Source organism: Acomys minous (genome assembly GCF_964271855.1).
Source record: "Acomys minous genome assembly, chromosome: 3".
Taxonomy (NCBI): domain Eukaryota; kingdom Metazoa; phylum Chordata; class Mammalia; order Rodentia; family Muridae; genus Acomys; species Acomys minous.
In genome coordinates, this window is record NC_140485.1 from 64,185,092 (window position 1) to 64,206,662 (window position 21,571).

General features: G+C 43.9%; 1 protein-coding gene across 2 annotated transcripts in view; it reads right to left on the reverse strand.

The window, feature by feature from the left end:
• The window catches only part of DOK5 (docking protein 5), a 145,194-nt gene that overhangs the window by 63,073 nt on the left and 60,550 nt on the right, over positions 1-21,571 (reverse strand). For both annotated transcript variants that reach the window (XM_084776765.1, XM_084776766.1), the window contains exon 2: positions 12,121-12,228. In XM_084776765.1, coding sequence (XP_084632891.1) covers positions 12,121-12,228 — 108 coding nt within the window. The remainder of the gene's footprint in view (positions 1-12,120; positions 12,229-21,571) is intronic.

Consider the following 21,571-nt stretch of genomic DNA (forward strand, 5'->3'; position numbering starts at 1 on the left):
GAACCTTAAAGTTTGCAAAGAAGTTCCATTTCCCAAAGGCCTTTACCTTGATGTGGACACACTTGGCATCATGGCTTTCAGGCTCAGGCTACCACAAATACCATGCTCTTCCTGTCAGGCCTAGCACAGGGCACACGGACCAGTCACACCTGACAAGATAAAACCTCAAGACTACAGGCCTGTGACTCTTCACCTGTGTGCACACCTGTGTAGGCAGCGCCCAGACCAGTGGATAAACATAACCAACTGCAGTCACTCTCCACTCCATGGCCAGTACTTCCCACTGGCCTTCACACCACTGCTTAGCTCTGCCTCCTAAAAGCAATAAACTAACAGCAACAATAACAAAGCTCCTCCGTGTAAAGAGAATCATATGTTTTTGTTTTTGTTTTTTGTTTGTTTGTTTGTTTTGGCTTCTGCAACCTTTCATCTCATGTTGTTAAAAGTGAGGCATGTGGCCAAATACATAAAAAGCTTTGGAGACTATTTCTAAAACATAGAGCCAACATTTTTACATACATTACTTACTCTTTAAGAACTTCATGTACGTATGCAATATAATTTTTATCATGTGCACCCTCCATTCTCCCTTCTCCAGTTCATCATATATCTTTCCTCATGACTCCTCCCAATATAATGTCCTTTATGAAAATGTTACTATAATCCATTGAGTCGTATTAGTGCTGCCCATAGACACAGGACTGAGACCATTCACTGAAGTATGGTCAATCCACCAGAGACCACACCCCTAAAGAAACCCTATTCTCCATCCTCAGCAGCCACCAACAGCCAATAACTCCTCAGCTAGAAACGGGGCCTCATGAGCCATTTCCCCATCCCACATGGCCTACCACACATTCACTGGCCTGATCTTGTGCAGGTCTTATGCAGCCACCTCAGATGCTCTCAGTCACAAGTCCAGTGGTCCCATCATGTCCAGAAGACATGGCTTTGTCTCCGTCCTCCCAAACCTTTGGCCCTTACAGTCCTTCAGCCCCTCCTTGAGGGTAGAGCATATGACAAAGCTGTCCTGTTGGTGGCTGAACACTCCACTGACATTTGTTCTCTTTATTTTGGACCTGTTGTGTGTCTCACAATGCTGATTTTTAAGAAACATAGCGTGGGATTACCATATGTATGCCACACCTACTATATTCACTTTATTATAAGTGCTAAATTATTCAAAATCGGTGATTATGACTGCTATTTGAGGAAGTGCTTTCCTCCCCTTCTAGTCTTCCTATCTCCTTTAAGCCTTTTATTTAAAAAGAAATGTAGGCCAGGTGCTAGTGGCGTACACCTGTAATCCCAGCACTTGGTAGGCAGATGCAGGCAGATCTCTGAGTTTGAGGCCAGCCCGGTCTACAGAGTGAGTTCCAGGACAGCCAGGCAGCCAGGGCTATACAGAAGAGAAAGAAAGAAAGAAGGAAAGAAAGAAAGAAAGAAGTGTTTTCTGTTTCCTGCCTTCTGGCCTTTTCTGAAGGGATTTTACATTCATAGTTTCTTTTGCACAGATTTATTTTGAATACTTTCAATGAAACATGCCAAAAGACAAACACAGAATGCATCCTCCACCTCAAGTCAATGTTAACAAGCTATTCCACATTGGTTTTATTTGCTTCATCTCTTTCCTCATGGACCGATGTAATGCAAGTTTGTGAGTGCATGCACACATAAACACTCATTTGTGGTTGACGTTTTTGAAGGAAAATTATAGTCATCACATGTATCATCTCCACAGCTCCAATAAGAATGTCTTACAAATAACAAGGTTCGCATCCCTGAACTGTTATCTTCACAGTGAAGAAAGCAGGCAAGAATTCCTTGTTATTTAATTTGTATCTCATGCATAAAGTTCTCTGAAGGCCCCACTCCCACTTCTCTGAGCTGTGTCTCTACCCACAGTCATCACCCCAGTGTGAGCCCCAGGAAGGATGTGAAAGGGGCATTTACTCGTGTATCTCTGGGCCTCTCAGGATCAAAGCGTCTCCCACATTTAGTAAATGATGTCTGCCTTCAGAAGAGATCATGTCAGACTTACTGTGAAGTGTTCCACATGCTAGACTTCTTTTTTTTTCCCCAGGATGCCTCTATAACAGATATCACAACTAAAAGTTTAGGACAAGGCACTGGAGATGTAGCTCAGTGGTACAGCACTTGCTTAGTGTGTACAACGTCTTACACTCTGCTTCCAGGATATAAGTCAATAGGGAGATAGGTAGGTAGGTAATAGATTAATAGAGATAGATAGATAAATTGATAGATAGATAGATAGATAGATAGATAGATAGATAGATAGATAGATAGATAGAAGTAGTCAGATGTATGGTAGAAACAGAGATAGTAGATGCCATTCAAGTAAACTTTTATGCTGAGCACACCTTATAAGTGCTATTGCATACACATCTGTCTTTTTTATTTCAAAACATGCACAGCTAAGGAATTTAATCAAGTAAGCAAGTTCCACTGTCTTGTACACACACTGGTATAAATGCCCATCACGCAGTCTTCTCTGTAAATGGGCATCCTCCTCGGGCTTTTGCTGGTCTGTCATCAGGTGATATATGTACACACACATATGTCACCTGGAATCCCGCCAGGGATGTGTTTCTTCTGGGATTCCTGGTAAGCACAACCCAAGCTGATCACGACCATAAATTCTTCTGCTTGTGACATGGTGAGAAGTGGGCCCAGGTGGATAGGTCGGTCCCTTTTGCTTACATTTCCGATGAGATGGAACCGCGCAGTGCTCTGCTTCTCACACCCTTTGATAAGCCTTGCACTCCATCATGAGTCAGCTGCGGAAGTTATCGCCTTGCAGCACAATATCTCCCCTTCCACAGACTCTGGGCAGATGGTGTGGGCGGGCTAGCTCGCCTCTCCTGAAGCAATGTAGGAAATAACAGAAGGCTGCCTTGTTGGGTGGCGTGGTTTCTGGCCCCAGTGTCTGATCGTGTTGGAAGGCACTGTCTGAAAATCAGTCTGAAAAGAAAATCTGATTCCCTTATTTCAAGACACAGCCCAATGGCAGATTCCTCCCCCCTCCCCCCGCTACCCCCCACGCTCCCTAAATTCCTCTCAGAGAAATGGCTGCCCTTCCACCGCTGGAAGTGACAAAGCAGCGCATGAAGACTGTCTAATTGACAGTCCCTAGAACTTCCAGAACAGTCTTACATACCTATCTACAACCCAGCACATTGTCCTTAGAGCCTTCCCACAGGGCATTGCAGTGAAGAGACTTAGTACTAGCTGAACGAAGTCAACATATATTGGATATGATCATTTGAAAGACAACCTCATCTTGAAAACCCACTAGAGCTGGCCTCACTCACAGAACCTTTAATGACCCACAGAACCAGCATATGCCTTCATCCACCTTTCCCACGCCACACGCCCCAACACACTCCCACGCTCCCTTTATTGGCACGCAGTGTCTCTCCAATGGCGACATCACTTACTGCTCCACTTAAATCCGCGGCCGTCTTCTCCCACCCTTCTCATCCCCTTTCCTGACTTCCCTTTCTCTCTGACATTTACCATGTCCACCAGCACCAGAGGTAGTTTCTTTATATATTTCTTTTCCTCTTTCTCTTCCTCCCTAGAGGAGGGGCAGGGAGTCATCCATTTGGTTGTCCACTGTGCTAACTGCGCTGAGAACCGAGAGCTACATAGAGTAAACATTCTTAAGGACTCCCGGGGTGGGCGTTGCCACCAGTTCCTGTGAACACAGCAGAATGGCAGGCATCTCAGCAACGTGCTCAGGCCTGGACTATTGCTAGCCAGTGGCAGGGACACTGGGCTAGACTCCAGGCAGGCAAATTCCCAAGAATAATGTAGATCAAGTATACATGAATAAAAGGGAGGGGTTCAGGAGTCTAATCCACAAAGGTCCAACAGTTCCCAGAGTGAGAAAGGTTCCCTCAGCCTCGTCCGGGGCCATCCGCAGAGCCCTGTGTAACAGGGAATGTAATGAAGTCATAATAACAATGTCTGTGACTAACATTTATCTAGTTTCTAATTAACATGCCAAGTATCGAGTTATAGCTACTTCATATCAATTATAGCCCTGATTTTTTTTTTCATGATTTTTATATTGAATATACAAGAAAATTGAGCCCTGAGGGTTTTAACTTGTCCCTACAACTGGTAAAGAGCAGAGACAGAAATTCAAATACAGACAAGTAGGGTACTCTACTGAGGCCCCCAACACCACTAAATAAGTAAGAAAAGGACCAAAGAGCCACCACCCTTCAGTTAGGACCACGAGTTTCCCATGGTGGGTTTCTGAGATGGGCAGGGGTTTAAGACAAAACAACAACAACAACAACAACAACAACAACCAGATAAATTTCCAAGCAAATAATTTACTCAGTCATGGACTAAGCTGCAAGCTGAAATAAACATTTTCTTCCCCCAGGGTACTTCTAGACAGTATTTTATTTACCACATCATCAGAAAAGAGGTGTGTGTGTGGTGTATGTGTGTTGTGTGATGTGGTGGGGGATGGGGAGTATGTGTGTGTGGTGTGTTATGTGTGTATGTGTGATGTGCGTGTATGTGTGGTGTGTATGTGTGTGTTTGTATGTGTGTGTAATGTTGTACGGTGTGTGTGTGTTTGCATGTGTATATGTGTGTGTGGTGTTGTATGGTATGTGTGTGTGTGTACTGCAATGGTTACTATGTGTGCCAGGTGTTCCCAGTACAATGGGCCTGAAGGGCCATTGGAATCTTAATGTAAGTGGCACTAGATGGGAGCTGTGTGTAGCTGGGCATTTATTGTGGCCTTAACCCTAGAGAGGCAGGAATTAGAGCTGAGGACAAGAAATGGGATTAGGAGAGCCCAGCAGTCACTGGGCCTGTGAGTGACTAAGATCTCCTCTTGGGTTACAGTGGGTGTAAGGAAAAGACAGGAAAGACCTAAACACTGATTACCACACTCATTGCCACCACGGGTCCACGGAAAGAAAGGGATGCCATACCCTCTCCTAAATTTCTGATAAATCTTTAAGTATGCCACCTAATTTAAAGCTACTAAAAATAGGCGGCAAATTAATTTGTCGGTTTCAAAATACCATGCCAGATGTCTTATTCGTCTCATAAGTGATAGTATTCTCTGAAATAAATGTTTAACAGGCAGCAATTAGCAAAGTGGCCATACTTTAAAAGTTTAATTTGCTGTTAAGAGGGCTTTGCAATAACAACTTGGAAAACAACCGTGAATTACACAATTCAATTTTCCAAATGGATTACTTTGCAATGAGATGAAGAAACAGTTGAAATTTCATCTAGAGTTTCAAACGGAGAGTCACTCAGTTGGCTGCTTAAAGGCTCACTCCCCCCCCACCCAGGACAGGATTAGTGGGCATTGCCTAGGGATAGTCAGCCCTGCCCTGGAGAGGGCTGCCTTAACATGTGCAGGGAAACAGGGACCTCACTTCCAATGTCGCCTGTTTTCTGCTTGTGGTAATTTATAGATGATGATTTATTTATGTTTACCAACTGAAAATGAGACCACTGCCTAAAAGGCAATTTTCTGCTCTGCCTTTGTTGGCTGAATCCTAATTATTTTTTCCCTTGTGGGACCGAATGAATTAAGTGAGTGACTCACTTTGTGTATGCAAATTGAAAATATCTGCAGAAGCCTCAAATTACTTCATTCTTAGAGGAAAAACAAAAACAAAAAAGGAAGACCATTAGCCTACGGAAAATGAAGAGACATAAATCCCTTATGCTTTTGTAGGTCATCTTCAAACTGAAAACCGTCCCTTTCTGAGCCCACATGCCTTGAAGTCTTACCGAGTAACCCACTGAATTAAATTATAGTTATTATTATCACATAATTATGATGCTTCAAATTTTAGGGTACACTTATGAACATTTCTATTTAAAATTTTCAAAAGAGTTTTAATATAATGCATTCTAAAACTTTTAGCTTGTCATACTGCCTTTTCTATGAAAATAAAAATGGCCAAAAGGCAGAGGCGGTAGTTAGAGAGAAGCCAACACACCGAGGCTGTTCAAGTTGAATGCAAAGTCCTGAGCACAAAGCACAGTGTTCACCCACGAGTCTCTGCTTAGAGCCTCTGAACAAACGTTTTTTACAACACTTCTAAAGAACAAGTCTAGACAGTCGCAGGCCAAACCCTACATTAGTGGGTTTCTGTCTTTCTAAAAATATCCCTGCACCCGTGGTCACTTAAAATAAACAGAACTCGTGTCTGTTGGAGCGACAAATCTGAACCATCTCCCTGAGAGTGCTCTTTATTTGTACCAGTGAAATAACAGGAACGCACCCATTTGTCCTGGGTCTTTCTTTTTACAGAGGTGCCTGAACTACAGAGTGTGGCATCTGAGGCTTGTAGAAGAGATGCCGGAATGCAGAGGACCTGCATACGCTGGCTGTGCCTGTGTGATCCCGGATAACCTTTCTAGAAACAAAGGCAGGAGTTAGCATGGTTTTCGTGCCAAGCTCTTCATGAGAATCTGATCTAACTCTTATCAATGAAATGTCAGAAACATTTCTGTGCACCAACTCATTGAAGAAATCGCAATGGGTAAGAGTAATTTGTACTCTGGAGCAGTTTTGTTAATGAAGCCTACTCGTAAGTTATCAGCAGGGAAAGAGGGGACCAGTGTGGCCGATGCAACGGTGCCACTTATGTCACAAACCAGAATATCAAAGGCATTGTCACTACAGCAAACCTGGGTTCAGAGCCTCCTTACACACACTGTGTAGTGAGTTGCTCTATTTCCCTTTGAAAATGTAATCTCCATATGTGTGAGAATATTTTTCAATGTGTTTTATAGAACAAATGATCTGAAAGGCATTTATTAGCCTATGAGATATTTTTATGAAGACAGAGACTAGGGCCTGACATCAGATTTTGCTTCCTATCTTATGACACACTTTTCAGGACTGTTGAGATTTATTTCAAGGAAGATGCAGGATCTTATAAAAATCCCAAAGTGTAACTGTAAGAAGTGTGAAGACCTAACAGTGGGGGTGAGCTCTCCCAGCACAACACCATGAGCATAAGCCACAGCATCCTAGGTGTCAGGGCTGCCTTGCAACATAGTCCCAGCAGACTGATTCAGGATGGACCCAGGAGAGTCACAGGGGAGGAGGAGACAAGGCACAAGGCCATTGTGAGAAATGGTCACTTTTTTACCACACACACTAGGAGAGGCCGGGGTCGGTGCAGAAGGGAGACTACAAACTTGGCCAGACAGACACTGGACATGGAGGAGAGAAACAGACAGAGAATCCTGGATGCTTTGCTGGCCTCTGCTGCGAATAGCTGCATGGCTCCAAGTGCCAACCCATAAGGCAGGAAACCACAGAACGGAACCAAGCTTAGGCAGAAAGACAGTTCATTCTGTTTTGAGCATGCATCAGGGAACATGAGCATGCGTGCCTCCTTGCCTCACAAAAGTACCTAAATCAGGAAAACAGGGGAGGGGGGCTGTACTCCAGTCAGCGTCCTCCCCTAGTCTTCCTCCACCCAGAGCTGTAGGTCTGGATGGGCTTACAGACGGAGAACATGTCTACACATAAGGATAAGTCCATTCATGGAGATGTGAAGTCTTGCTCCCTTGCATGAAAGGAAACTTCCAGAATATGACCTGGTGGATCACTTTCTGCATGAGCAGAGGAGACCTATACTGGGTAGATCTGAGCTTTGAAAGAAAAGGCTAGGATATATTCTGAGATTTTGAAAAGACATATTACAGCCAGATACATCAAAAGAGGAAGTGTCTAGAGGAAGGAAAACTAAATAAAAATAATAATAATAATAATGAGTCAAATCATTACCACAGAAAGAATTCTGTCACAAATATATACACAGAAGATGGGAAGGCATGGGAACAGAGAGCAAAGGAGGGGGAGAAGGGAAGAGGGAGAAATTAGATTGGTTACAGAGAAGTCCTTTTTTAGGACACTGACCATTAGCTCACTGGGAAGAACCCAGAGTCCCATTTTTAAAAACTATCTGACATCGATCCTGGGAAACACAGGAGTGGTTTCCAGTAAGCACTAGTCATTAATGAAGAATGGAGGCAGAGCAATGAGCCTCAAGGGGCTTGGTACAGTGGCAAAGGTCATGATGCAATTAGAAGGTTGTGCTTTCCAAACACATTCGTGTGTGTGTGTGTGTGTGTGTGTGTGTGTGTGTGTGTGTGTGTGTGTGTGATAGTCATTCCTTGCCGCTCACTGTTGACATGGTAGTGGGCCCAGTGGATCCTGGGAAATGAGGGCATGTATTAAAGCAGCATGCTCCTTGTGGGTTTTGTTAGAATTACATTTATTACATTTGTTTGTTCTACAAAGTCCGTGGGATAAAAGGGGAGGAGGAGAGGAGAGAGGAAGAACGTGGGGGATGGGGATGGGAAAGAGAAGAAGAAGGCAAAGAGGGCAGGAGAAGGGAGGGAGAAAAGAAAAGAGAGAGAGGAAGGGAGGGGACGGAGAGCAGCAGAGGGGATTGAGAAACAGGCAGAAGTAGGAAGGGAAGAGAGTAAGGAGGAGGAGAGAGGAGGGAGAATCATCAACAACTTCCTAAGAGATGCACAGTGACAGACAGAGGCAAAGCCAAGGACAGAACCCAGGCCTCTGGAACAGGCAGGCAACCAGTCACTTCCACCCAAGAGTGTGCCCTGATCATTCCCCCCCCTCCCGGCCCACTAAGTAGAGCACAGCTGAGAAACCCTGCATTTCCTGGCCAGTGCCAGCCACTTTCCCTCCTGAAGGAATACAGGGAGTTCGCACTTCAGAAGAAGGGCAGGGAATACATCTAAAGTCATTGGAGTCCCCAGCTTGTCACAATTACAGCTAATCAATTTCATGGCCTCTCTGACAGCTCAGGCTGCTTGAGGGTGATTTCAGGAAGGAAGCTAAGAAGTGAACTCTTTTCTTCTGTGGCTTGTAGTTATTTATTTATTTTCCATTTTTGCCCAGGAGAGATAACACCTTTAGCTATATGCTCAGTGAAGCATGCACTAAGGTTTAAGAGTCTACAGTCAACTTTTATGTTAAAACTCCAAACAAAGATTCAGATATGCAAAATTGCCATAAAAAATAACATTCTAAACAATGACGTGCACACTGCCAAACAGTATAGCCTTCCTACCCAAGGGATGTGTCCCCAGACTCCATTCCATGTCTTTTGATCAAAGAACACAATACACATTTCCCAGCACTTAGATAAAAACGCACATCTCAGAATTACTTATACACCGCCAAGAGATTAATATTAAACACATCAGATTTGAAGGAGTGAAGAGAAAGAGTAGGTGACAGTAACCCATGAGGGCTTGGAGGATTAATGGAGATAATCCTTCCTCTGCGCTAGGGCTTTGAACTTTGGTTAATGATGATTACAGATGAAAGAGAACCCAGCTTACCAAGCTCCCCAAAGATCTGCATATTAAAGCACAAGCCAGCAGGTAGAAATCCAAAGTAGGGTGAGTGAGTGTGTCCTAGGCCTCCCCTTCCCCCTGTCAAGGGCCCCTTTTGGTGCAGTGTTTGAATCTGTCCTAACATTTCCCTAAAATTCCCAAGTCCTGGCATTTTCTGGTCCCATCACCATGTCTTCCAACTCAAAATTCCCTTTCCTGGTTTCAGATGGTTCTATTGATTTTTTTTTTTCTTAATACTTAGAAAACACTACGTTCTTGGTTCTGTGTTAGAGACAGCCACGTGTGTTCACACAAAGCCTGTTGTCATCGTGGGGCCTTGTTTTACTATGAAAGAAGGAGACACCAGGAAATGGCCCATGAGAACATCTGTGGCCTTAAGTGCCGAAGGAAACCGAAAGAGGAGACCAGAAGGGAGTGCCTTGGTGGGCTGCACTCTAAACAAAAGGGTCAAGGGAAAGAATTCCCTGGGAGAAATTTGAATAATCACTGAACTAAAGGAACGAGCTGCATAGGTGTGGAGGAGAGGTGGACTGCCAGGACAAAGGGAAAGTAGACGTGTAGCAATGTGGATAGACACCCAGAGGCAAGGACCCCAGAGCAGGATAAGGTGAGACCGTGAAACCTGAGCTAGGTGGTTGCACAGGCAGTGGAAACCACATGCCAAGATCCTGCAAGCCAACTGTAAGGATTTGGCTGCGGAAAGTGATGCCACACAGAAGCCAGTGAGCCAGCGATAGGAAGTCCAGCCACTTGGTTCCCAGAAGTGTCAGTAGGGGCTGTGGAAAGTATCTGGAGTCTCCACACACTTCAAACACAGAGTCTGCACCCTGAGCCGATGGACAGGATTGAAAAAGCCCCTACAAGGTTGTCCTAACTTCTCTTACTTCTGTTAGGGGCACTCGTGTCTTCCAGCAAAATAGCCAATTTCTCTCATCCTCCTTCCTTTTCCTGTACGCAGAAAGGCAGTGAAGAGAAGCAATCACTAGGTAACACACTGAAAGATTTTAATCAACATCTTATAAAAACCAGGCACTGGAATCCCAGACATCGGGTCAGAGAGGGAGCTTACCTTATTGCTGGCCCTGGCCAGAGACATGACTTCAGAACGAAGGAGGAGGTCACAAGAGTACTGTCTGGTGGAGGCTTTACAGGAAAGAGCGGTGTACACCATCGCCTCTCCCTTAAGCCTTACTCCATATGAGGCTGCCGATCTACTCCCCTGGCAGGAAAGCATCCCTAAAGGTGCACTGACTGTTCTCGGGCCTCAGGAATAGATAAGCCCTGCCAACAGTGTAGATCAGCATGGTCCCTCCGGCCACCGTCTACTATTACCCCTTGAGAGCATCTCACTCTAGTCTGTAATAAACCATGTCTGCCTTTGCTGTATACTCTGACTCATTGGAATCCTTTCAGCAAAGGTCACAAAGACCGTGGAGATAAGGGGAGTGCAGAGAGCTCCCCATGACAAGCTGAGGACAACCACACTTGTAATATAGATCTCGAATCTACGGTATTTGTCCAAAGTATGAATCAAATACTGCTTTGGGTACTTGAAGCTTCCTCGGAAGGTAAGGCCTCCCAAGCAAGTAAATCAAGTCATGCCTTTGGCCTTGTTTTCTGGACAACCTGGCATGCAGCTAAGACAAGTGGATGCACTTGACCGGATTCCAGGTGTTTAGAATGGGTGTACAAGGGTTTGGTGACACACCACTGCTTTCCATTGCTGCACAAACATGGAAGACACCACGGGACCTGTACAAGAACTGAAAAAAACAAAGAGAGAGAGAGAGAGCCTGCTCCTTTCCCCTACCTAGCCAGGTTTCTGTACTGAGGCATTTCCACTGGTTTTACACAAAAGTCTAAACAGCAAAGAGGCCCAGACCCAGTTTTCTATGCTCCAATGGATGTTCCTACAACACGCACATATGAGTCCCATTAAATGGATGTATTGGGTTAGGAAAGAAAGAAAGAAAGAAAGAAAGAAAGAAAGAAAGCTACAATTGAGGAGGGGAGACTTATCATGCATGACATGCTGGATGAGGGCAACAGCGGTTTCAGGGGGTAGATATTGTCGGAACACAGACCAAGAGTATAATTGTGTGAGAATTATGAGCACATATGAGAAAACTCCAAGAAAACAAGCCAAGAGTCTTGTGACCTCAGTTTCTTCAAAACACAAAATTGTTCTTAGAATGCTTTCATGCCCCTGCCAGGTGTAGTGGGTAGGGGGGAGTTTATTTCAGCTGTTATATTGTTATATTGTTATATTGTCCATGTAGCTCATCCTTATGATTGGACACCTTTCTCACGCAAGTCCTCTTAACTCTCAGAGTATGAACTGTCTGATGCTCTGAGTAAAATTAGCTGCTGCATGAGGCTTTAGTCCTCATTTTGAATCCCCTCTTTCCCAGGCTCAAGTCACCAAGTAGAGCAGCAAACAGATACGACCATGTTTCACCAGATGTGTGTACAAAATTCTCTAGAACAAAGAACTATCATTTTCCAGACCAGGAAGCCACAGGAACAGTTTTACATTAATCATTTTTCAATAAGCAATGAGTAAATTATATTACATGACAATATTTTGTTCCCATAAAAAAAATCCAATCAGGACCTTTGTCAATAATTTGGATGCGTTTTCCCCAATGAGTACAAGCTACCTCCTTCCAAGCCAATGTCTGGAGCGCTGCAGCCACCAGCTCTTACCTTGTGGTAACACCTGAAGTAAGCAGCGCGTTCATCTGAAAACTTCTCCAGTCTCTTTGGACCCTTGCTTGAAGCTTTCTTGAACACTAGCCAGCATCGTTGGTAAATCTAGAAGGAAATGCAACAACAGTTCAACAACCCCAGACTCAGCTGCTTCAGATATTTGCATTTGAACATCTTCCTATGGGTGTTTTCACCTGTGAAATATTCACACACTGGAAATAGAAAGCTGGTTTTGGAAAGAGAGAGTCCAGGAGAAATGAGCAAGCTACTGAAATCAAAATAAGTATGTGAGGGATAATTTCTCTATGTTTTGATATAGATCATTATTATATTTCAGGGGAAAAAAAGTACCAGAAATGAAAACCCGTTAATACCTGGCAGATGGGTAAAGAACATGGGCTTGCCACTGTGTGAAATCTTGATAGATACCATTCATTCACCTGTCCTGGTGACTTAACATACATTAGTTGTCTCATTTCAGACAGGATAAAGAGATGAATCCAAACTTCTCTCAAGCTTAGGCCAGAACATAGAGCCTAACAAGTGCCTGATGCCACTGGGTCTATAGTAGGATGTTATTATTCATAACAACAAGAATTAGAAACTATTCAATTTTCAGCGCTTCTATTATGGATGACTTAACTCACCTTGCTCATCCCGATGGTACCAAAGCTAGGCACAGGGCCTCTAGGAAGGAACCCTTCCTGTTCTTCTCCTAAATGGTCATGCTGTCAACGTGCTTCTAAATGTTTATAGTTACACTCATAGATCTGGGTTTCTCTGCAATGAACAGCAGTGCAAGACTCATAACTGGTCACAGTGCTGAGAATAAGAGACTATTGAGTTCTCGGCCCTAAATCAGACATCTGTTACCAATTGCCTTCACAAGGCTCAGGGAGCATCAGGGAAGAGGGGGCAGAGAGACTGTAAGAGCAGGAGGATGCAGGAGAGCTGTGAGCGCTGCCCTCTGGACATGCTGCTTCCCTCATGAGCTCACAGCCGCTGTGCTCACCTGCATGAGCCCTGCCCAAGAGCAAGCCAGCAAGACCTGCTGACCGTCTAGCTTACAGCACTCATTAGGCTCAGAGCGTTATAAAACTGAAGAGGGGACATGAAGGTGGGTGGAGGGATGTCTTGTGGAGTGAAGGGGGAAATGGGAGGGGCTGGAGATAGAGATGGGCAAGACATATTATATACATGTATGGAATAAAAGATATTAAGAATGAAGGTGGCTATAGTAATTGTACAAGTGTGGTACATATTATGACATGTGATATACATCTCTCACACATAATGCATGCTCTCTTTCTCTCTCTCTCTCTCTATATATATATACATATCTATGTGTGTATGTATATATATATGACATGTAGCCCCATTATATTAGAAAGTTCATCAGTATAGACACATGATGTTTTATAGCAAATTATGCCGCACTTGCAATACACAGGCAGTCTAGGAGCAGAAAACATTGGTAGCTCACTTGAACCAAGCATCAGAAGGAATTTCCAATGGCATGGGAAAAGTCTATTACATGTTACAGGAGGAACAGAATAAAAACTCAATGCCATGATCATTATTATATTAAAATGCATTAAAAAGACAAAGAAAGCATCAAAATTTAATAATATTTTCTGTGGGTCACAAGAATAGGATTGGGGATTTTATTTGCTTAATAAAATCTAATATTGTAATTAAATTAAATTAAATTAAATAGAATTTGTTCATTGTTTATTTTTAATGTGTGTGTGTACCTATAGGTGCACGCACGTGTGTGCATGTGTTGTGTGCATGTGGAGGCTGTGATGACAACCTCTGGTGTCATTCACTTTCTTTGAGACATGGTTTCTAAAGGGTCCAAAACTCACAGTTTATGCTAGGCTGGATAGCTAAAGAGCATCGGGGTCTGCCTGCCCCTGCCTCCCTGACACTGATTGCTATAAGCACATGTGAGCACAGGACGTGAAGAATTTGCTTAAGCAGCACACCTCTGATGTTTAGAAAATGGTCACAGCACAATTTTCACATAGGCTGGGGAGGGAAGTGTTGTCACTGCCCTAGGAGAGCAAGTGCTTGGCTGACTGGGCGACCCTGGTCCTCCCAGCCTCAGAATGTTGTAGTCCTTAATTAAATACCCAGAAATACTAATACAGCGTAAGTGGGTTCTATCAGCTTTCATCTTGCATCATCACTGAATATTAAATATAAGACCATGAAGACAAACTGAAACAACAACTCAGTAGAGTAAAATAACCTTTCAGCAAGTGGTATGGGGCAATTGGATACCATGGGGGAGGGGGGGCAGGGAGAGAGAGAGAGAGAGAGAGAGAGAGAGAGAGAGAGAGAGAGAGGAGAGAGAGAGAGAAAGAGAGAGAGAGGAGAGAGAGAGAAAGAGAGAGAGAGAGAGAGGAGAGAGAGAAAGAGGAGAGAGGAGAGAGAGAGAGAGAGAGAGAGAGAGAGAGAGAGAGAGAGAGAGAGAGAGAGCAGGAAGAGGAGAAGGAGGAAGTGAGCAAAGAACAGCTCATCTTGTCCTAGGCATTAAAACACTCCCTTTATCCAAAAACTAACTGAGATCAGACTTACAAACAAAATTAGAAGTTTTTAAAAATATGTCTTTAATTATGTAAATGCATATATATATATGCATATGTATATATATATGATTAAATGTCACATGTGTGCTGTGTCTGCAGAGGACAGAGGAAGGCTTTGAACCTCCTGGAGCTGGAGGTTATAGGCAGTTGTGAGCCATCTCTCTAGCTTAAAACTTTTACAAAACTCCAGTGCATGGGGACCCTGGTCTGTGCAGAGGGCCTAACGTCAGAAGCACAGGCACACCAAGCTCAAAGACTGGACTTTGTCAAAAATTAAAACTGTTAGATGGGGGAAAAGCCCAGCTAAAGAATGAAAACACAAGCTGGAGCCTGAGAGAAACTATGCGCTCACGGCGCATTTGACGAAGAACTGCGTCAGGAATAGTTCAATAATGCATTGCCCAACAAGTAAACAGCCGAGGATCTAGTGATAAAAAATCAAAAGCCAAGTGAGCAGAGGACATATAAAGACGTCATCAGAGAAGATGTGCAGGCCGCTCAGAAGCACAGGAGAAGCTTGCCACTTCTTTATGAGTGAGGGACGTGTGAGTCAGAAGGACGGTGGGCTATTACTTCACGCCCATCGGGCTGAAATAAGATAATGATGATGACAGCAACAAACAACGAAGACATTGCCATCAAATCCTCAACAGGATGTGAAGAATTTGCTTAAGCAAACCACCACTGATGTTTAAAATGACTTAAAAGTGGCCCAGCCACTCCGCAAAAGAACGTGGCGCTGTCTTTAAAAACTATGAATAACGCATGACCAGCACCTGTGCTCTTACTATATTATTTGTTTACTCTGTATGTGTCTGTGTGTATATTCATAAGCAGGCACACATACATGTGTGTACCAGGGTACACACATACAAGTCAGGGGAAAACTCATGTAAATTGACTCTCTCCTCCCATATGTGGGCTCCAGGAATTGAACTCAGGTCATCAAGCATGGTAAAAATTGCCTCTTACCCCGGAGATGCATTGCCAGCTCTTAAAAAAAAGACAAGAAAAAAATTAAAATATATATTATATTATACTATTTATTTATTTTAAGCACTTGCACTCTTAGGAATTTATTACATAGGAATGCATTTATGTGCTCATAAAAATAAGCTGTATTGTACATTCATGGCAGTTTTGTTTAGAACAGCTGGAATCTAGGAAGAACCCCACCAAAATTCAGAGAGTGGCTGGTTAAACTGCAGCGCATCTGTAACATGGACTACTACTTAGCAATAAAAAGAATGACCTGTTGTAACAACTTGGGTGAATCTCCAGAGAAGGAGACTGAATAAGCTAAACGAAGCAGGCTGGGGAGGTACCTCACCGAGCAGGAACACTTTCACACTTTCAGTGTAAGGATGAGGGCCTGAGTTCAAATCCTCCGCATCCATGTAAGATTTTGGGTGCGGCATCATGGAGTTCATAATGTTGGGGATAAAGACAGCAGGACTGCTGGAGCTGGCTGGCTACTTGTCTCACCCCGAGTTCAGTATCAGACTCTCCCTCCCTCAAGGACAAAAGGCAAAGACAGCTCAGGGTAGCCAACTCAGTCCCCTGGCTTCAGACACACACACATGAACATACGCTATACACTCCCACACTGAGAGGGACAACACAAGCCATAAACACTTCACACTCAGCTGGAACCAAAGGCCTCATGTGTGCTCTACAAATATCCTCCCAGCTAGCTATGTCTACATCTCTAATCACGTTCTTGACAGGACAAAATCAGAGAAGTAGGGAGCGGCTACCGTGGTCGCTGGAGGTAGTCACAGGAGGTGAAGGGACTGGTGTGACTCCATAGAGTCCTGGCAGTAAGGACCCACTTAGTATTTTGATTGTATCAAATGTCAGCTCCTAGTTTATGTTGTTCTGTATCTCGGGAGGAGTTTGTTACCAGGGAAACCAGGCAAAAAAGGTAAAGAATCTCTGTGTAATATAAGTCTCCAACTGAATAGGTATCTACAGTTACCTCAGAAACAAAATGCTGCCAGGCATGGTAACACGCATCATCGATCCCAGGACTGGGGAGGCAGAGGCAGGCAGATTTCTGTGAATTCAAGGCCAGCCTGGTCTATACAGGGAGTTCCAGGCCAACGGGGCTACATAGTGAGACTCTGAGTCAAAACAAAATGTTCAATTGTTAAATGAACAATGTGAGGATGTTTATGTTTATAGCCCATGTAAATCTAATGGCTGTTATTCTTCTCCAATACTCCCCTGCACTCTCTTTTTCTGGTCATTAAAGCAGTCTAATAAAAACACTACACAACCATAAGAAGGCATGTTAAAGGCGATAGGTAAGATTTGTACACAAAAATCCATTTTCAGGGTGGAGAGCCTCCCATGACAATTAGCATTCAGAACTGCTGGCACAAAGTCCTATCAGCATCCCGCTAATGTCTAAAGAGCAGATGAGTCAGTTGGCTCCCTTAAAATGTACCGCCACCAAGGACGGTAATTACAGTAGCAATAACTATCACTCGCTTGTTCAAATCAAGTGTGTGGAAAAGGTTTCTTACTGTCTTTCTATTATTGGAAGCCTCCTTGCCTTTTGCACATGCCTCTGAAGTGGGCTCAGAAGTTGAACATTCTAGAGGGGATGTAAAAGTAAAAATAAAATAAAATAAAATATTCCCGCTGCAAGAAAAAGACACTTTCAGTAAAAGGGATATTTCCAATTTCCTAAGTATGTCTCCACTTTTCAGACCCACTTTTTTTTTTCTTTTAATGAAAGCATTTTTAACTTTGGCGATCTGTTCACTTTCTTCTCGGTTGGACTAGGATTTACCTGGCTCCCTTCCAAAGACTGTTGCATGCAAGCTGAAGAGCCCTCTCTTTCAGCATGTCTAACGAATGCCATCTTTTATCCATCTGTATGAAGTTCGGGTGACTTTTGTTTCCCATTATGCGTCTCTCTCTTTGTTTTATTGAACGCTAAGGCACAAAAGTGCAATATTATAGCAATATAACAGTACAAATAATGCTCTATAAGTCACATGCAGGGGCTAGCAAAATGGCTCAGAGGTTAAGGGCACTTGCTGCTCTTGCACAGGACCTGCGTTCAGTTCCCAGCACCCACAGCGTGAACGATTCAACACCCTCTTCAGGCTTCCTTAGGAATCACACCCATGCAATCTGCCCAACACAGCGACACATACATATACATATTTTTAAAAGTGAAATCATAAAAGAATTCAATGCATCCTATCTATAAAATAACTATGAAATAGATTAAAATATATTTGTCATTCAGGAAGTGAGAGCCGTCTATCTGTGGCATAAGAAAGAGCAGCTTGGTATGACAAATTTCAGCCTGCAAATACCTGATATGTAACTAAACAGAACAGAATGTCAACAGGGTGAGGACATTCCAGATCACTTCTTTGTTCTACATCCATTATCCACCAGTGGCTCCAAGTGTGGTCCAGTTTCACTCATGATAATCCCTAGAGACTAGACAAAGCCTACTAATCAGAACCTATGGTGATGAGCTCATGTAAATGAACCCTTCAGTGTGCTCCCTGTGTGCTTACTTTTTAGTATTGGGCCAATGCCTGAGTTAACTGTAATGCTCTCTCAGACAGTGTAGTGCTTCCCACCTGGGACTAAAAACATTGAGTTTTCCAGGAAGAACTGATGCTGAGAGGATGGCTCCGAGAGTGAAGGCCCTCGCTGCAAGTTTGACCTCTGGAAGTCACCTATGAAGAGAACACAGTCTTGCAGGGTTTCCTCTGCTCCCCTCCTGTAAACTAGACCCCACCCATTAAATTATTAATTAATTAATTTCATGAAAATAAAAGTCTTCAGTAGTGATGAGGCTCTGAGATGGGAGATTTGCAACAAGGGACATTCCAAGGTACTTGACACCTGCACCATTTGCCATCTTGGGTTCCAGAGACACACATTGAAGATGAAATACAGTGCGTGTGGTCTACCGGAAAGTTGAATTTCCATTTTCAACCGCTACCCTCACTCTGCCCTGAGAACTTAACATTCACCTGAGTGCATTCACTGGCCATCAACAGTTAGTAGTTAATGATAAATATATTATTAGCAGGGAATTTGGCTGTCAGAGAGATTTTGTGTTGAGATTGAGATATCCTAATATGGATGTGTTGGGTTAAGGGTCTCACCATGTACCCCCCAATGTCCTGAACAACCTTCCAAGCTCTGCTTCTTGATCAGTTATTTTATTTAGTTATTTATTTTTAGTAACAGGACAGTCTGTCTGTGCCATGCAAGGTGCTTACCAGCACATCTGGTTTCCATCTATTAAATGCCATGGCGCCATCCTCTCTCATCTCAGTCAACAACGAAAACGATCATCAGATACTGCCAAACCTCTCCAAGAGAAAAACGCAGGAATCATCGTGTTATGAACAGAATGAAAGTGTGCCTCACAGGCTCGGCTCACGTGCTAGGTGAGCTCATGGGCTTCTGGGAGATGCCTGACACACCAGGACTTGGCTGGTCAAGAGCAACCACTCTGTGATGTCACAACCACAAACTGACTCACCCGAACTGCTGGAGGGCAATAGGTGATCTGAAAGGCCACATTTGACAAGGTTGAGTCATTACGAGAATCCTCAAAGGCCCTGATTTGGAGAAGATCATTGTAAACTGCGTGGTGTGGGTGCTGGTGAGCAAAGGCAGGTCCTCTAGGGGAGCAGCAAGTGCTCTTAACTTCTGAGCCCCTGCTTCAAGCCCTCCCTCTACTTACAGCAGGCCATGTCTGGATTGTGAGTCTTGATTTACTGATCTCTCTGTGGTAGAACTTTCTAAGTCTTAGCTCTGGGCCATCTTGGAAGAACATGAAAACCTCCCTGAAGAGTCCCCGCTTGGGGAAACAGAGAGGTGGATGACCCTCGTGTAAGAATCCCATTTATTCCCCATGTGCCACAAGCCAAAATCTTACTTCACTAAACTTATATCAAAATGTTAGCGTGAGGTTTCTTAAATCCCTTCCACCACATTTCTAGGGTCCATACAGAAGATTGCCCCATTCTCAGCGTAGATGCCACTGAACATAAGCCTCCCCTATAGAATGTGAGCATCGCCCTCTAACCGTGGGATGGTGTTGGGGGTTTGCATAATTCTGTTGTTCTAGGGGGCTGCAGTACACATTGTGTGGAGGAGGAGGAGGAAGGGGAGGGGGAAGGGAAGGTCACAGTTGTTTTCCATTTTGCTATCATTTCCTTCCTGCATTCATACCAACTTCCTCTTCCCCGGGCATTATCCTAACTTTAAAGATCTATCCTCAACCATGCAGTCCTGAATTCTTCTTTTTTTCTCCTACCCTTCCTCAATTTTTTTAAAGATCCCCCCAAACAAATTCCCTCATTTGGAATATGAATACCAACTGCTAACAGCCTTGGAATTCCTTCTCTGCCTAGTGCAGCAGACTGGCCCCCTGAATGCATTGTCTCAGCGCCTCTTCCTGCAATGCTCTCGGACAGGAGCAACATCACCTCTGCCCTACTCAGGAGATACAGGAATAGTGAGCTCAGATATCCACTCAGAGTCCTGAAACTACCTGAGACAAGCCAGAAGTGACCTTTGTTCACTGTGCTCCAGAAAACAAGCCAGTTAACATGGACATCAGGATTTCCCTAGAAAAGTTAAACCCCCAAGAAGGGATAAAGTGGTGCAAGGGCCAAACTGCCCGTAAGAAATAAGCATCTTTCTCATCAGCTCTAAGAAGAGGCATCTGGCCGTAGCCCCGTGTGCTGTCATCTGGACCACTGCTTCTCAGCTCATCCACTTCAGCGCAGTAAAGTTTTAACTTTAAATTCATCGGCATCAACTTTAGTTTTAAGGGGGTGTTTCTGAAATTGAGATCCTAAGACATTAATCCAGGACTCCAAAGTCTCCCAATAGTATGTATGAAGTGTTTGGTTTGACCAGGCTGCTTCTTCTGCTTCTGCTTCTTCTTCTTCTTCTTCTTCTTCTTCTTCTTCTTCTTCTTCTTCTTCTTCTTCTTCTTCTTCTTCTTCCTCCTCCTCCTCCTCCTCCTCCTCTTCCTCTTCCTCTTCCTCTTCCTCTTCTTCTTCCCCCACCCTCTCTGTATTCTTAGCAGAAGTATGAAAGTCCACACATGCATTGCTAATGACATGAAAAGTACCACAGGCAGCATCTTCACTTCCCATATCTCCTCTTGCCTCTCTGATGCTCAGCCATACTAGCTTCTGCGTCACAGCAGCAACAAGCTTAGAGCCCAGGCTTACAGATTTCCTTGTACAGATGGCCATGGGTACCAGGTCCTTCCCTGTGGCTGACTCTGCCCTCCCAAAGTCAGTTCCTCTATCCCTTGAGACAGATAAAATGCTAAAGTCCAAAGACTCCCCAACCCCCCATGGGAGCCATAATTGGCCCATACAATAGAGAAATCAAGAGAGATGAGTGTACACTAGGAGACACAGGAATGGGTGAGCTCCTGCAGGGCAGTAGCTAGACATTTTTCCTGTGGCAACAAAAAAAGTGCTGGCCTGAAACATGCCTGAGACCAGGGCAAGTACATTTCTAGGCCTGTGAACTACTATAGAAAGCTGGGTCTTGTGAAGATGCTGTCAACTCATCCTGCCTGTCCACCTGAGAGGACCTTCAGAAGTTTGTACCTGAGGCCTACACAAGGGGCCTTCAGTATTCCCCAAGACCTAGTTTGTGGGCTGCTGTGAAGCCTGCTTTACAGAATAATGAGCAAGTTCAGAAATGGCGTACTTTATGAAGAAAAACATGAAAAAGAAACAAGATTTCTTTTGTAATTTTTTAAAATTTTATGTGCATTGGTATTTTGCCTGCATGTATGTCTGTATGAAGGTGTCAGATCTTGGAGTTATAGACAGTTG